This window comes from Polyodon spathula, chromosome 2 (genome assembly GCF_017654505.1).
Source record: "Polyodon spathula isolate WHYD16114869_AA chromosome 2, ASM1765450v1, whole genome shotgun sequence".
NCBI classification, from domain to species: Eukaryota; Metazoa; Chordata; class Actinopteri; order Acipenseriformes; family Polyodontidae; genus Polyodon; species Polyodon spathula.
This window is the reverse complement of record NC_054535.1, coordinates 105,676,537-105,695,230: the sequence shown is the minus strand read 5'-3', so window position 1 is coordinate 105,695,230 and position 18,694 is coordinate 105,676,537. Positions and strand designations below refer to the sequence as shown.

General features: G+C 39.5%; 1 protein-coding gene across 1 annotated transcript; it reads right to left on the bottom strand.

The window, feature by feature from the left end:
* Nucleotides 1-794: 794 nt before the first annotated feature.
* On the bottom strand, nt 795-17,094 carry LOC121306535 (occludin-like). The gene is made up of 9 exons (XM_041238304.1): nt 16,945-17,094; nt 13,585-13,718; nt 11,642-12,332; nt 10,688-10,849; nt 6,930-7,039; nt 3,647-3,826; nt 3,071-3,242; nt 2,520-2,561; nt 795-2,193 (listed from the first exon to the last, which is right to left on the bottom strand). The coding sequence occupies exons 2-9, from the start codon at nt 13,635-13,637 to the stop codon at nt 2,098-2,100; spliced, it is 1,506 nt and encodes a 501-aa protein (XP_041094238.1). The 5' UTR covers nt 13,638-13,718; nt 16,945-17,094; the 3' UTR covers nt 795-2,097.
* Between the last annotated feature and the right edge of the window lie 1,600 nt (nt 17,095-18,694).

Below are 18,694 nucleotides of genomic sequence, written 5' to 3'. Positions count from 1 at the left end.
TTAGTTCTTACAAATAGTAAGGGAAAAAACTACTTACCATTTAAAACAGCAGGGAAATGTAAACATGAACTCGCTATACAACAGAAGCATTTAGAATAGTATGAATCAAACACAGATCAGTTTGTGTTCTTGCTGGAACACTGTAATGTGACCGTTCTGGGTTCTGCCAACAGTTGGCAATAACTATTCAAGTCGATGCACTATGGTTCAAATATTTATTAACCAACCCAGACCAGAAATTAGATGGTAATGCATCATGACAAATGGGCCAAAAAGAAGGTATGTTAAGAGTTAAAAGCATTACATGTACATTTCAGGAGCGATCAGGGCTGCAGATGTCCAGGTTGGTCTTGGGGTCAGCACTGCTATCGGTGTGCATGAGATTGGTATCGAGTGCCCTCTCCATCACACATTATAGGGACCCACTAGGCTGATCAAGTCCACAATAAAAACATTCAAGGAATACAGACACTATTTCCTAAATGCTGTAATACAAGTGACAAAACAAGGACACAAATTATATTCACACTTTCTGTAACTGTTCCTGTTTAACTTTTTCCTTTTGCTCATAAATCTGACGTTTCTTTTCATAACGGATGTTCCTCAAACAGAGCCATAGAAGTTAACTGAAGGGGCATTATAAACACCAAATAATAAGGGTTATGGGAAAATCCAGTCTGCAGGGCCATCAATTAATGATGCACAAACAACTATTTTAATTTGGGAAGTTTAACTGTAACTACAAACCAAATGCAAAAATCACTGTAATAAAATAGGGACAAACGGCACAGATCTGAACTTTCACATTTAATGACATTTCGCATATAATACTAAAACATTTGCTGAAAACCAAACCTTACAGGCAATTTAATTTCTACAACAGGATTCCTTGAAGACTGCAACAGCTGTAATTCAGTGTATACAATATGATTCCTTGAAGACTGCAACAGCTGTAATTCAATGTATACAATATGATTCCTTGAAGACTGCAACAGCTGTAATTCAGTGTATACAATAGGATTCCTTGAAGACTGCAACAGCTGTAATTCAATGTATACAATAGGATTCCTTGAAGACTGCAACAGCTGTAATTCAATGTATACAATAGGATTCCTTGAAGACTGCAACAGCTGTAATTCAGTGTATACAATGATTCCTTGAAGACTGCAACAGCTGTAATTCAATGTATACAATAGGATTCCTTGAAGACTGCAACAGCTGTAATTCAGTGTATACAATAGGATTCCTTGAAGACTGCAACAGCTGTAATTTGACCAATCCCTGTTCACATATTATTTATTTTTTAAACAATTATTATTTAGCTTATACAAAGAGATGCCATAAAAAACAGATGAACACCACCAATGAATTAAAAAAAATATATATGTACACAAATTCAAAAACTGATATTTTAAAAATCTAATCAAATATCAAATCGTACATTTGTATTTACAAAACTTTTCAAAATGTGTTCAATTCCAGAAAAGTAAACAAACTCATGACAGAGGAAGATTCCATCTGTCTTTACAAACTACTGCTAGCACTAAACGTGGTAAAACAACCCTTATTTCAGTGACAAAACCATGACAGGCAGAGCAGTCTGTGGAGGCTGGTGACTGTGGGTTCAATCAATGGTCAGTAACCAAATATAAAAAAATAGTTAACCTGCAATAATGTGCGCCCAATAAAAAAATAAAAGAACTCATAACCAAAGACACTGGTCAATAAGCTACACACTGCATTATAACAGAACACAAAGATAAGGTTGTACAAGTCTATATAACCTTAACCCTCCCAGTTATCTTGACAGCTAAAACATTTAATTATGTGATTTGACAAAAAACAGTTGTCTGTTCTTTTTAATAGATCACACTTAATGTTAATTAGGACAGGTCAGAAACAAGGCAAGCACTATAGCATTTTACTGATCCTCTTTCTCCAAATATTTTAGTTATTTATTTAATTAAAACCACATACAAAAAAGTTACATACAAATCACGAGCACTCAGTTGAATGGCCCGTGTGTTTTCTCCTCCTCCTCACAGATTCAATGCTGGTATCACAGAGGCTGTGTTGGCACACTGTACATTGGGGTGTTCATGATCGGTCATAGTCAGCGACCATCTTCTTGATGTGAGACAGTTTTGCTTTCAGGTATTTGCAGCGCTGTTTTTTCTTCTGATAGTCGGCAGACTGAAATAAAAGAATAATACATTAGTTAATAATATTAAATACTAATACGATTATGCCGTGCCGTTTGTTTTTGTATCAAGTAAATGTCTAAATATGCATTTATTCTGTATGAAATTCCTATTAGTTTAGCATTATTCCAATACATTTACCTGTGCACACTTCTATCAACTGCAGGAAAACAAAAGATATAAATGTACAGGACTAACAGAAAAGGTTACATATCAGCTTACAGAAATAAAAAAAAACACTTACAGTGTGTCACTTCACATCTCGTAATTGAAGATCTTTTATTTCTTTACTTTTTATTTATATTCAGAAACACTTACTTTCTTTTCGTCCTTTAATAAGTAAAATTCATCAGCAACAGACTGGGAAAGAAAGTAAAAAAAATAATTATTGATCTAACAGAATTAACAAAAAAATATCTCCCTGTGAAGGTGTAACAAAGCAATGCAGTAAAAGCATAGCAAAGTGTTAAGTGAAAACATACTGAAAGCATGGAAGAGCATTATGAAGTATAAACAGCAAACAATGGTAAACTAAGTTAAATGAATAGTATAATCATAGGAAACTGCAAACTCACCTGGTAGAGGGTGTTCTATGATAAGCTGCTTCTGCACACTTTTTTCCATGCAAATTAATACATCTATAAAACGGAATTGAATTTGATGCAGCCCATTTATACTACTATGTCACATTTCCACGTTTAGTTACCACTCTATAAACACGAATGCCAACATTAATATATTACATGCATATTTGATAAAGACTGGACTTCTAATATAAGTAGCCCTGGATGCTCTCCATCCTTGCATGCTGGTTATCCCCTCGGTGTGAACTCCGAGCCTTTAGCTTTCCTGAGTTGGGAGACGCTCACCTCGTACTCCTGCGTCCCCTCCTGCAGCTCGTCCAGCTTTCTGTCCAGTCGAGACAGGTCCTTGTTGATTTCGTCCATCTCCGCCTGCAGCTTCTTGTATTCCTGCAGGTCAGCGTCAAACTCGCACTTGTACTCCTGCCTCTGCTGGTCTCCCCTGATTGGTGGGTACTCTCTGCAACCAACCAGACATCAGCATCATCAGTTTCTAATGAGAAGCTAGCCAACTGCAGTTAAGGATGTGTCAGTCACAGTAATAGATTCATGATTTAAATGAATGCTGCAGTTCGTTTCTTGGGGTTACATGATTTTCGATGCAGCACGAACGGCACTGCCTTCACTCCACTGCCCAAGCTAATTGCAAGAGCCATTTTGCAAGAAAAAAGGGGTTGATCGTCGAGATCAAAGTGTCACATTTCTATGGATTCATTGGGTGTCAGAATGAGGAAGGATCCCAGCCCTGGAATGAAGACACTGAGACACTTCCCCCTTGTTCCGTGACACACTTTTGTTTTCTTCAAGCGTTTCATGGATTGTGATCTGCAGTGGTAGGTGTCCCTGCTGTAGCAGCATCATTACCTTTCAAGGTCGGCGTTGTCCAGCTCCTCCCCGGACTCCGCTCCGGTGGTGTAGTCCGTGTCGTAGCCCTGTGTGTCTGTTCTCCTGGCCCGACCCGGTCTCCTCTTGGGAGGCTTCCCCTGAGTCGACAGGTCATCCGAGCTGCTGCTGAACACTTTGGGGGAAGGATTGCTCAGAGGACTGTTGAGAAAACAACAAATAAACCCATTCAGAACGCGTGAGAAACTTCCATTAAGGGAAGGTCATTGCGAGGCTTCTAAATCTAAATATTCAGTTTCCAATGAAACTGCAGACTTCACGTCATGCAGGAAGATGGGCTACACAACAACAACAAAAAACACCCAACACACCTGCTTCACCCTCCCCCGAAGAAAAGCCTTCCAGTAATTCTGGCTCACCGCCCCAATGCTACCTTTCAACCTGGGACTGATTCGCAGTATTCCTGCATGGCAGATTTCTGAGGAATTACGACATTCCTGCTCTCAAAGTATACACCTGATGGTTACCAATACAATACTGTACATTAAAACAGTGCCACCATAAACACCAAGCTGGGATGTTATTAGGCTGTTAGCTCTGTCATGAATGAATCTAAAGTCTTCCCTTGTACAGTGCGAGCACCTTTTTTGAGTGAAAGACACACTTGTGGTGGCTTTGACAGACTCACCGAGAGCAGAATCTGACCCAGGACTGTGACAGCTACTGGAAGCAGGCTGATCTTTGGGAGCCAAACTGAACATTTGTGAAACTGCATGTGTGTTAAAATGTTGTAATAACTGTGCTGTGTTTTAAAGAATATAAAGCCAGCACAAATACTAAACAAATTGTTAAAACACACTGTGCATACAGGGAGTTATAATATACTCTATTAAACTATAGTTATGTTAGAGCATTAGATTTATTCTGTTATAACAGTAAAAATTATTGTATCTGTAAGAGAGTAAAACAGGAGCTAGGTTTGGGTCACGCTGACCAAAAATTACCTCTGAAATAAGCTAAGCTTGTCTTTCTTTGAACTACTGGTGTCAAGGCTTATCAGCTTGAGCTGAAAGGCAGACATAAGCATCAAGTTTCTGATTTAGAAAAAAGAAGTAAGCTTGATCTGAAGTCTTTAAGCTAAACACAGATATTCTAGAATAATTCAAGCAGAATAGAAGTGTAAATGTTTTATTAGAACATAAGAACTGTAAGAGTTTTAAACTAAGGGAATATAGGCAGAAATTAACTTAAACTTCAGTCAAAGCATAACAACTGTGTCAGGTATATAGTAGGCTTGCCAAAGAAAAGGAATTTAATCTTGGTAACCTTTGCTTGCTTGCAGTACCAGACGAGGGTAATTGAATGAAAGAACTTTATGGCAACTAATGCAAGTTTTAATGTTTTTGGAAGGGGGGGGGGGGGGGGGGTGTTTGAAATCCAAGGTTTCTATAATGAGTGATAAGAAATACCTCCTGGTACAGGAAAGGGGAGTCAGTGGTGAACTATATATGGCTTCAATACATCACAGAAATTAATGAAGACCTGGTAAAAAAAAACAGTGAGGGGGAGCCATAGCATAGGACCATGTTATGCCATACGCCTGAGAAAATGCTTACTGGAGAGTCTTCTATTATTGATGGATGACCTCGACAGAGAAGGTGGATCAGAACTTGCCTGAACAGGATTTTTGTAAAAACAGAGTGAGGTCAAGTTTAGTTTAAAGCATTGAAGAGATGTAATGGGACTGTTATAATTGACTATGTCCTTGATAGACTGCATTTAAGTGAAAATAATTGGACATATAATTGCAGACTTTTGAAATGAACCTTCTACCGGCCTTTATCCAATATGTTTTCATTAATTGTTAAATGTAATAAAGCCAATTTACTAAAGAGGATGTCTTTTGATGTTAAAAGGGAAATACATATTTAAACCCAGGTTGGAATAATTAAACCAAAGTAGGAGTTCCATATTAAACACATCTTTCTATCTGTATTCTTCTACACTTGCACTGTACTCGCGTGCATGCTGTGTTCAAAAAAGAATATCAGTTCAAAAGATCACCTTACACGTTTTGGAGATGCAGGAGGGGTGGACTATGGGATCACGGTTAATTAATGTTATAGAAGGAGTTTCCGGGTATTTTGAAAATGTCATTCACTTGAAGGACATGAACTGTCACTGCAGATTAATGTTTGAGATTTAATTAAGACTTCTGACGTAAGCTGCAAAGTAAAAACTCTATAAAATTCAAGGTAAAACCCTAGTCAAGTGTCACTGAACTTGCTAACTACTAGCTGATGTGATCCATGCTCTGAAGATCTCTGATCAAGCTGATTGCTGTTGGTGTTGTATTTAGAAGTCTTTGCCTTTGAAGACAGTTTCTGTCCTTACATTATATTCTACACTTCCATATATATTTTGGAAGGTAAGAACTATTTTTAATCTATACCTCTTTTATATTGGTGCATTGCATTAAGGCATAGGATTTATATTTTAGTTGTGGAGAGTGATATATTGGTTGCTCTAGGATTTAGAGGTGGGTGTTTTTAGCTCTACGCATGCATAGCTTAAGGGCAAAACATGTTCACCATAAATATATTGAAGTATTAATGCTATTATATTAAGGCACTGGACCGCCCAGATTGCCTGTTAGTTGGATTCGACGGAGTCTGTAACTACTCGATCCATGTTTAAGCATTTAATAAACTGAAGGGGTACTAATACTACTGATTCATTAAAACTTCAAATGGAATGAGTCTGTGTGAATTTCTTGATTATTAAGTCATCTGGATACGTTGCAAGCCCAGTGCACGAACGATCCACTTACAGGAGTCTGAGATATCTTTATGTCCTCCTGAACGTCTCCTCTGGGTTTAAGAGTGTTTTTATAAATAAAAAAAGAGTACATGTAAATCTGACAGGTCACTCCAGCAATTCAATTAAACCTCAGTTCTGAAGAACAATTTTAATGCACGGGCGGACAAAGCACAAAATCCCGAAAAGCTGAGCGCATTTTATATCAACAGACACAGATTCTGGTGACAAGCATTGCTTTAATCCATAGCATACAGCATGTCTCAACAGGCAAAGCAGCCAAGGATCTGCAGCAAGCGTTTAAACACCTCTTACTGCCTGTGACTTGACAGCGAGCGAGCGAGCGAGCAAGCAAGCGCGCGCACCACCACCTCAGCTTGTACCTCTGGTATGCTTTTCACTCTGCGCCATGTTAACCTCTGGCTCATGTACAGGTTTATTATTTTGCCGTTGTTATTTTGCAGTGAAAGTGAGACAGTGCACTCACGGAGGGGACTGGAATCTGCTGGGCTCCTCATCCACCACGCACATTGAGCTGTTGAATTTCTCCGGATAGTCGGACACCAGATCACCCGGCTCTCCCGTCACGTTGTTGACCTGTGTGGAGAACGATCATTACTTCCAATTATCAATTCAATCCACCTGGACATACAAACTACTCCATGGCATTAAAAAATAAATACATACATACATACATACATGAATAAACAAACACCAAACGTAGTGACAGCTACTCATTAAAGTGTATGTGTATGAGTTGTTTGATGTAGTTTTACTAGCAGTACTGTATTGTGTAAAGACCCTACCCTATGAGGTTTACATTGGCTACTACCCTTTTGTAAAATACTACATAATGAGCGCTGGGACCAACATGTAGAACAATATTTGAATATTCTTCGATTTTCATTTAGCTTTTAAACAATAACGCGTATCGTTTCCCATTGGTTTGGGTTTCGTTTGTGCAACACCTTCTTGATACAGTCATGTATAAAATGATGCTATATTAACGTGTTCATTGTTGTCACTGAACGCAGTTCAAGCAGTGTCTATACAAAGATTTGAAGATTTTTCTCTTTGCACTGTCAATAGTCTGAGACATTGTGTGAGGAGCCCGACTGTAGGTGTGTGCAATCATAGTAAAAGGTAGATCTTGTTTGTGTTTTGGTGTTGACAGGTAAACTGCTTAGCCCTCCTGTATGAGTTAGATTACAGCTTGTGTTAGTTAGTGCTCCAAGAAGGAGCTAGGTGTTTGTTTGGTTTGTTTATTTGTATTTGTGTTTATTAAAAGTGCGCGTCAGCGCTATTAAAATCCATTTCTGTGTCCTGGGTCTGGTCTTAAAGGGGCAACGAACCTGTGAGAGTTGCGCAATCTTGTTTACATATGGTGGCAGAAAGTGTGGGCGCCCCTAAAGACCCAGAAAATGGATTGTTTGATCTGCTCTATAAGAATATTGCTATTCAACGTGAGCAGGACAAGAAGTGGAGAATGGTGCTAGGGCTGCTGGAGTGGGAGCCGACTGAGCTTCGAGTTGAAAATCATTGAAATTATTACTTTTCTTCGTAAAGAAAATCAGCGGGTTCACAACATATGTTCAGTGTAGTTTTGGGTTAAAAGACATAGTTGACAGGCGCTATGCCAAATAGTATAGGACTCTACCTTTCTCTTCTTAATTATAGAGTTTCCCAATCGACGATGTCTATTCAGTATCGCTTCCGGTGAAACACTGGGTTTTTAAACCTTGCTTTTTAGGATTTTTTTTTATTTTCGTACACTGGGGTAATTTTAAATAACGAGTTTTAGTTTGTTTACATTACAACTGAATTATGAATTTTACTATTGTTGTAACCTACGATAACTGCGATAACTCGTTACTGGCACGTTTATGACAGAGCAGATCATCATATGCAGAATATGACTATTCAAATACGGATTACCAACTATTTATGAAACATGATAAGCATAACTTCTCATTAAGGTGTCAAATTGTTTAAAAACTAGTCTGGTGGGTTCTACAAGAACGTTTTCAATACTGTACTTTGCTGCCTTCCAAAGAGAACTTATCTTCTTAAACCTCTGTTGGTTTTTTCAACAATTATGGTTATTCCATATTTATGTAACAATTAGCATATTCCATAGGATATTTACCCTCAGTTTAAAAAAAGTTATGTTTCCTAAAACTTGCTCTTCCATTTTGATGTGCCGATTCAAAATGAAAAGACGACAGCTTTTGGCAAAGGTGGAGGTTAAAATGTTCTCGGCACATGCAGATGAATTCACATGACTGTTCTTACTAAATGAGACACTACTCTTCCGCGATACGATCTGGCACTGTTCTAGCCCATGCATTGTGAAGACTTCACTGGCACTGCTGAAGCTTGTTCCAGTTTTATAAACCTGTTCTACAGGCTCGCCAGCAGGCATGAAACTGAAGCACCCTGCTGATAGCATCACCAGTTGGGCTGGTGCAAGGCAGTAAAGCAACTGAAAAGAGTCACTAATGCATTACAAAACAAATAAATGTGTCTGTGGATATTAGATAAACTCGTGAATTTCGAGGAAGGCGTACAGTTATGTCTGGAACATACGTCCCCCGCCACGGCTGTGATTATAAAGTTACCATGAGCCACGATTCTACTCAAATCATTTTTCTTCAATTAACCTTGATTGTTTTATTTAACTTATGAAGGGCCTGGTCATTGGTCAAGATATTCAATCGTACTCTCTCCTGTCTGTTCAACACTAGCACGGCACCGCGTGTTTCCGTGTAGGCGGGATTTTGAAATTTAAAAAAAAACTTCTTCGATAAGCGAGAATCTATTTTAAGGAAATAAGATTAATTAAAAATCATACAGCTTATAGGAGAATGCCAACACACAGCATGCTAAATAAAACCACATTTATATGAATACACTGTTCAGTCATTGGTTTCATCTCTCATTATTTACAGTTTTCATTGGTCTATCAAATCTGATTGACAGATGGCTAAGAATAATTAGGAATTTAGTTATTTTAAAAAGTTAAAAAAGCTTAGATAAAGTACATGTGCTTGAACTCAACATGCTTGGCCGTGGCATTGTGAAATGATTTCTATCCATAACCACTCTGCACATGGTCTTGCTTTGTATACATTGAAAACCTCAGCCCTATATGGAAACAAACGCCTGAACAGACAGGAGGACAGCGATCAGCTGTGACAATTAGTCATTCAGCAAAAATGAAAGAGGGCAGTTGACTTAGACCTTAAAATGAAATATTATAAAGGAGGATGGCAGTCAAGGGGTTAATGTAGAGCTGAACAATTGTGATGTTCATCTTAACAAAACTGATTGCTGAGACTGGAATTTCTAATCCACATACGATCTGCAGAGACATTATTATTGCAGGTGTTCGTTACACCCAACAGCCATGGGGCGTGTCTAGATAAGCATCAGCTGTTTCAATTGTTTGAGTTTTACCGAATCCAGCGTGATGTTTACCTAAATGCAACAGGGTTAATCTAAACTATATTAAACAGCAGCAGAAAGGACTAACAGAAAAATAATAATAATAATAATAATAATAATAATAATAATAATAACAATAACAATAACAATAACAATAATAATAATAATAATAATAATAATAAATCAAGAAACACAGTATCACTGGCCAGTCAATGCTATAGTCTGATTTGTTTTTTCTCTTTTACTAAGAATGAAGTTACTGTTGTAATAGTGTACTTGCACTATTGAAAACTGAAAATTGAATGATTGACACATTGTTTACTATAGAACATAGCGGTAGGTGAAACTGTCCAGGCCACACCCAGAAACTGTCACCACATTCCTTTCAAAGACTGTAATGTCATTCTATGCAATGAACCCTGCCTTTCATCATTCCCGATTCAGTCATGTTTAAAGCCCATAGTGATCCGGCTGCTGCCTCAAACCACGTTTCAGCCCCAGCATTAACGCATGTGGGATTATTCACAGGGAACATGCGAGTGCACTGCACTTGCCACAACTTGGAAAATCCTCCTGCTGCTACAACTAATACCGGCTACAGAATAAACACTTTGTGCACGCTTGCTAATAACAGGCAAATCTAATGCTTCAAATATTCACAGCTTCTATCAGATCAGAATAGTGTAAAAAAATAACACACATTTTACAAGCACTTAATCAAATATTGAGCAGCAGAGTATGTAACAAATTAGAGCCACCAAGGTTTATTGTAAGAGATGCACAAGTAATAATGTGACTTACCCAGTCCTCGACATTGGCTGTTCCTTCTACTGGAACATGCTCCTTTTCCCAGTTGATGTTCATTTTCCCATATTTATTTATCTTGCCGCGTGTTTTCACAGCAAAGAAAATGATAATGGCCAATGCCACAGTGACGATCACGCCAAACACAATGGCAATGGCCTTGAAAGAAACAGAACCCGGGGTTAAACTAAAACACTGTACAAACGACACGTCGGTTATAAACACCATCACACCATCACAGCAACACCTTAAACCCCTACAAAGACAAATTAAATAGGGTTTGCATCAGCTTCTATTTTAACACAGCACTCTAACAGTTAGTTAAACACTATAACGCTTAATACACTTACAACAACGTCTCACCCAAAAGAGCACAAGGAGGTTCAGTGACCTGCTCAAGGTCACACAGTGAGTGAGTCAGGATTTGATCTAGGGACCTCCTGGTTACAAGTCCTTGTCTTTACCCACCGGACCAGAGCCTCCTATTCTACTGACCCTCAATTCACCCTGGTCTGGTGTGGAGAGTGATTCTTAATTACAGTCAAACCAGCAGTGGTTGCTGTGTGAGGATCACATATTGTAAAAAGAGCTTGGAAGGATACAGCAATTTATAATACATCTTAAACTAAACACTGAACCCACACAACATGGTGAGCTAGTTCTTCCAACAACTCTGAAAGCAGGTCCTCCCAATTCTAAACAGGTGGTGACAATGCTTTGGGAACACCATATTAAAAGTGAAATCAGCTTGAGCAACCAGCTTTGGGCCATCTTTGAAGCAATTCAGAAAAACTAAAAGAAACTCAAATGACAGCGTTGAAGCGCTCGACATTGAATTTAGTGAGGTTTTTTTTTTTTTTTTAGTATTTCTAATTTTACCATTATTGGAGTGCTTTGTAACAGAGTTGTCGGTTCTTCGAAATAACATCAAATAAACTGCAATCTACCAACCTCTTGTGGTTCCACGACGCAGTAGTGGTACAGATACTGGTTGATGAAGATCCCTGATTGCTGTGGGTTCTGGAACTGCGCGCACAGCATGACCACTTGGTTGTAGAACGCAGAGCCGGCAGCCTGCGCAGTGGGGTTCACCCCAATGAGGTAGACGATAGTGGCGATGAATATCATGATGGCAAGGATGGTGCAGAAGATGATCACAGCCAGGTAGAACTTGCGCGACCTGCCTATGTTCGACCTGGAGACAGTGATGATGAAGACCACCAGCATCGCGACAAAGCAAATGGCGGCCATGGCAATCATGAAGCCCTTGGCTGTGCGGGGGTCGGTGTAGTTGCCTCCGACGCCCAATCCTGCCCCGCTGTAGCCGCCGTAAGATGAGGAGCCCGAGCCGAAGCCACTCCCATAGGTGCCGCCGTACCCCCCAATTCCTGTGCCCATACCCATGCCCATGCCCCCCACGTTGGTCATGTCTGTGTCCCAAGCCAGTGTGGAAGCTATGCAGGCAAAAATGCCGACACACAGGACGACGATGATTACAGAGAGGATCTTGATGATTCCTGGCGGGGAATTCCACTTGTAGAAATTCTGTTCCTTCTCCTCCTCTGGATAGTAGGAGAATGCAGGCTGGGAACCCATAGGCTCCCCGTATATGTCTCTGCTCGGTGCAAAGTTTGACGGGTTACTGCCAAAAGATGTTTTTCAGGTCAATACAACGATTGAGCGAAAATACATTTAGCAATAAGTTTAGAGAAATGTTTTATCAAAGACATCTTGAATAAATAATGATCAATCTTGGACAGCCTTACCTAAAGTAACATTAGGATTAGTGCTAAATCAGGGTCTGTTTTGTATTACTGGGTGTTAAAAGTTATGGATGAATTGTTATTCATTCTTGCTGGCCAAAATAGTCCCTACATTATATTTAATTCACATAATGTACAGAAGTATTTATTCCCCAATTTAAAAAAGTATATACAGATTTGGAGCACCCCATCACTATGACATGGAAGAAATATTAAGTTGTACTTTTTATTTTCACTTTTAGCCTGGTGAAGTCCATTTAACACTGCTGCCACCACAATGCTGATTCACTTCCTGTGCTACGGGTTTCAGGTCCCTACCTGAAACATGAAACCCGCTTTGCTGCATATACAGCAGGGTTTTAAAGTGTCAGGCATCAAGTAGGATGCTTATACCTGCTGCACAGGTAGCGATCCTTCAGTGTAGACTATTTAATGGAGCTCAATTGCCAATTCAATTTTGACTAGGCAATGTGCATTAGTCAGAATAACCTGTACCTCTAGATTACATGGCAAGTACAAAAATTACACTCAGGTGTACTTGTCCTGAACCACTGTAGATGTGTTCAATCATGTTCCCTTCTTTTTAGAACAGATTGTATGTTCCTGCTATCTGCATGCAGCAACTTCTGTGTAACAGATACCAGACTGGGATGCGCAAACTCATAACTTTGCTTTGGTAATTGTCACTGCGTGTTCTCACTGGAAGACAGCGCTACACCCAGGTGCACGTGGAACCTGGAATAATTCAGTTTGTTTCAAGCTGTCTTGATTTAACTGTTCGATTTAGAAACACGAAACATTCAATCTACAAGGCTTTTCATTAAAGGCTAAGAAATCAGTAATTAAAGTGACTTTGGTTAAAAACTCAGGACACAGGGAAGGAGACACTTCTTCACACAGAGGGAGGGTTTGGGCGTACCTAGTCATGCTGTTGATGTTGAATCACCTGGATCCTTTAAGAACAAACTTGACAAATTTCTGAGATCAATCAGTTACTGGGAACAAGGTGAGCTCCGACAGGCTGGATAGCTATAGTTTGCAAGTTTCCTTATGCTCTTAAATCAGCTGCTTAATCATGTTCACATATAAAATAAGGACCAGGAAGTTGTAATAAAATAAAAAGCTACTTACTATCCACTCCCGGGCTGATAGGGCGGAGGGCTTCCATATGGTTTTGAAGACATTGTGGTTCCCAAAAACTTCAGCTGGTTCCCCTCGACTGAAAACACGTTCCCGATTTCTTCAATAGCTCAGTTCTGCAGTTCCTAAAATCCAGAAAACAGGTTCAATATTGGATTCTGCAGCATAACTATCTGACTATATCACATACGCTAAAAATGCACATACAGACGCAAGGGTATTGTTCTTTTAAGTAACACAAATAACCCGATCGCTTGTGGTTTCCAATTCCAGTCCTCTCAGGGACTAGTCCCGGACTGGGAAACTCTGTATAGTAATACAGTTTCCCCAAGTATCTGAAAGTGCTCATTAATGCTCAAAAGAAATGAACAAATGTTTATACTGAATAAATCAGTATCTGTATTTGTTTTAGGGTTAATAGTAGTTTCAATGAGTGTGCCAGCAAAGTAATCAACTGTCTAAGTAAGAGGGACAGCATAGGGTGTCTGCATTTCAACAAGATAAGCCTGATCAGCACATGACTTCAACACCGGTCACACTAGCCACTCAAGCCAGCTTTGCTCTTTTTTAAAAAACATTTTTTAAGTGTGATTGATTTATGAAAGGCTTAATTTGGTTATTTAAAGGTATCGTCAATAGCACCATGATCCGTTGTTAGCATATGGCGAATAAACTGGAGTTCTGCGAGTTTCAGTTGAAAGTCGCAGATGTTTCTTTACAGCTATTAAAACGAATGAGTTTTGCTTTTGTTTACATTTACATATAAGAGTTGTCATACTGATGTGAAAGTGTATACAATAACACCTGTTTCTTTAAATATCGCGACATACCCTAGGAGACTTTGGAAGTGGAAATTTAAAGAAACAGGCGTGATTTATGAGAGGAGTCGGACAAGTAGACTGTACCAATAGGCAAGTTTTCAATGCTTCACTCCATTTCTAATGGCAAATGAAATCTTAAATTCGCACGGCAGGCCACACTGAAGTAGAAACACACAAGTGACACATGGCAGGCTAGTTGATTTAAACACGTTCACCTCTGTGTTTAGGGGGAATGTCTTCACACAAGGGGTGGTCAATATGATGTCATCAGACATGCACCCCAGTTCAGGGGCTATAGGGCTGCACACAGGACCACACTAGGTCTGTGCTCAAGTGTAAACGGATGGCTCAAATGAGATGAATCTCTTAATCTGATCAACCCTAAACCACCTCAGATCCAAGTTGTAAGAGTAAAGGCACCTCAAAAGCATACATGAAAGTGAGAAAACTAAGCTTTTTACAACAGAAACAACCCCTTTTTGAGATGTATTATTAAAATAATCAGGTGCCTCTTACTGTCCATCCGCTCACCCTCATCAAAGCCTCGATAAACCTCACCTGAGTCTGTAGATTTATTATTAAGATTGTTCTTAAGCAGCAATAGATGAGTTATTTAACTGCAATAATGCAGAGGTGGAAAAGAGATTCCCACTGCATAGCAGCTTGATTCATTCCTGGTTTTATTATAAGTTTAAGAAGACACACCTGAGCTTGTTACCTATACACTGTGGCTAATCAAAATCATAGTAAATCCTGGAATGGATGAAACTGCTATGCAATACAAGTCTTACTTCCATCTCCGGACTGACTGCACAAACGCCAGCCTCCTGATCATGTCAAACATACTTAATATAGGGTTAACCTCTAAAGGTACACAAGGAACTGAGCGGTTGTTCAAACTGTTTCCTCTTAAAATAGAGAACAGAGGCGCTCAAGTATCACGAGGAAGAAACTAACAATTTGCACGACCAGATCCAACCTGTCAGTACAGTTACAACCCTGTTTCGTGCACCTCATTGCAAAAATAAAAAAGTTAACATTGTTTTTATTTGTGGGACACACATGGCCCATGTACCTTAATGAGTTAGTTTGAAACTCAGGACTGGGTGCAGGGCTAGTGCGAGTTTGTAACCCTGCTATATGCCAAATGTATGTATGTATTTATTTATTTATTTAAAGAGAATGAGCAAGCTATTTGCATCCTGTACCCTACAAATAAAACCTGCCCCAGCCATTCCACCTTTAACTGTGGGTGAAGCTGGTACCTAGAACATGGGCTCTTCTGTGACAGTAACCCCACTTCTGTGTTCATGTTACTTACACTGAACCCCTTTTACTCTGATTGGGGCGATGCTTAAGTCACAGCACACTTACCTGCCTTAGTTGCATTGCCTTTGTTAATATATTTCCTAATATTTTGCTTTGACTTCCCTGGCTGGGGTTACCTGATGCACACAGGAATAGCCTATACCGGTCGAAACCAACACACTCAGGGACAAAAGCCTCAGGACTGTTAAGAAATGTAAGTAATGGTCTCGAATAACACTAAAAAATATTTCTCATTTTAGTATTATTCATATTGTTGAGTCAACTTATAAACTCTTTGTTTAAATCCAGGACCGCATTTGCTTCCAGGTCTCCTCCTGCTGACGACTTGTTTTTACAGTAGATATCTGTGATCACTGAAGCCGTAAGCGGTCCGTGTGTAACACCCGGAATAGTAGATAATGTCCATGACAGGCAATCCTGCCATACAATTGGTCTTTAATATATTTGATTGCATTGTACCATAGCCCTATATAGAGGTAAAATTAATAGTAATTCTGAAATGTGCTGATATTTTAAAACAGAACTAAGACGGAAATGCTGTTCAGTTTGTACCTACATCACCAGGCAGGACGTTACAATATTAATGTCCAAAAAAATGTAATTGTGCTATGAAGAAAATGAACTGGAATTAAAAAAAAAAAAAAAAAAAAAAAAGTAATATCACGTGAAACAAGATAATGTGTATGGTGCATATTCTACTACATAGCATTTAAACAAATACAATAAAGTATCCTACTGTTAAACGATATGACAGGATCATTCCCAGCACTGCGTAACAAAGGGACGCGCCTCTATCCCTGTCGACTAGTACCAAAACAACTAGACAGGTTAACCGCCTAACCAGGCAGGAACAATTAGTCAATATGTAACCCAGTATCAAGCCAGTGTTGAATGCCGTTACAACGGATCAATATGTAACCCGGTATCAAGCCAGTGTTGAATGCAGGTGCAACGGATCAATATGTAACCCGGTATCAAGCCAGTGTTGAATGCAGGTGCAACGGATCAATATGTAACCCGGTATCAAGCTAGTGTTGATGCATCCCTGTTTTTGGAAAGAGCTATTCTAAAATTACCAGCAAAATGTGAATACGACTCGTAACTTCTTCCACACTTGTTATCAAGAACCTACGATTGATTATTCATCTTTTTAAATTAACTGTCAAATCTTGTAAATAAATACATGATTGTATACACTTACAGGGTTCGGTTAGCTGATGCGCTGTGCTTCAGTTTCAGCACACCAGCCTGCTGTTTACGTCCTCCTCACTCGAAACTTGTAATCTATGTTAATGAGTAATGTAATAGAGAGACGAAACACCTTGCAGGGATGTGAGGGAGGACTGAACAGGGCGGAATCCAGGGCTAAACAGGTTTGTTAGCCCGCTGCGCTCCTTCATTGGCTGCAGGGATAATCGCTCCCCCACTGCATCCGCATCAAGTAAACCGTGAAAAGCTATCCCAGTAGGTTATTCCACAAGTTATTACTGAGGCGCGTTCAAAGCAATGTACAGTACCTGTGTTTACATTATAAAGGACAAAGAGATAGACCAATTTTTTGTATGTTTTAAATAGTTCTTTCTCCTGTGGGGAATAATAACACTGTGTAACAATTTTTTTTTTTTTTTTTTTTTGGTTCCTGGGTAGTGTTATTTCCTAACTGTTTATGCCTCAAAAGTATAGAAAATGGCTATTATTCACCACAAACTTTGCTTTTGTGACCAGGACTGTGATATTTTGAAATTTACCTATTTTCCAGAACATTCCAGATAGATTCAGTGCCGAGTAAACTTGGAGTAACTTCTAGAACTTTCCAGTAATATAAATAGTAGTATAAATACAGGGGCCTTAAGCCCACCAGTTCAGTTTAGTTCCAGCTGCCTAAATGGATGCTTATCTGCATTTTTCTGAGATGGCATCAAGGGGCTGCAATGGTGGCATTCCTTATGGGTCTCCAAGGCGGTTTTACCAAGTTTCCCTGCTATCTTTGCCTTTGGGACAGCAGGGACACCAAGGCGCACTACCACAGGCGGGACTGGCCACAGCGGACCGAGTTCTCTGTGGGAAGGAACAACGTCAAGTGGGAGCCACTGGTGGACCCCTGGAAGGTGCTGATGCCACCACTGCACATCAAATTGGGCCTTATGAAACAATTTGTCAGAGCTCTAGATAAGGAGTCGGCAGCCTTCAAGTACCTTCAAGACTTCTTCCCTAAGCTGTCTGAGGCAAAGGTCAAAGCCAATGTCTTTGTCGGACCACAGATAAAGAAAATCCTGGAGTGCAATGAATTCCACAAGAAGTTCACTAGTAAGGAGAAAGCGGCTTGGAACAGCTTTGTCGCAGTGGTTCGGGGCTTCCTGGGCAATCACAAGGCCAAAAACTATGTGGAGCTGGTTGAGACTCTGGTGAAGAACTACGGCACAATGGGCTGTAGGATGTCCCTCAAAGTCCATATCCTTGATGCTCATCTTGATAAATTCAAGGAGAACATGGGAGCGTACTCGGAGGAGCAAGGCGAGCGCTTCCACCAGGATATACTGGACTTTGAAAGCCGCTACCAAGGACAGTATAACGAGAACATGATGGGAGACTACATTTGGGGGCTGATTCGTCAAAGTGATTTACAGTATAATCGTAAATCTCGAAAAACTACTCACTTCTAAATCTTTTGTAGTCATTTTTGTATTACTTTAGTATAAATACATGTTAATTTGGATTCATGTTGTTTTTTTCTGACTTTATGTGAATGAAAAGACACAAATTCTCCCGTTTTCTCATTGGAAATAGGTCAATTTCAAAATATCACTGTCCCGGTCACAAAGCAAAGTTTGTGGGGAATAATAGCCATTTTCTATACTTCTGAGGCATAAGCAATTAGGAAATAACACTTACTACCCAGGAACAAAACTTGTGTTGCACAGTGTAATCTACGCACTACCCGTATGATTTTT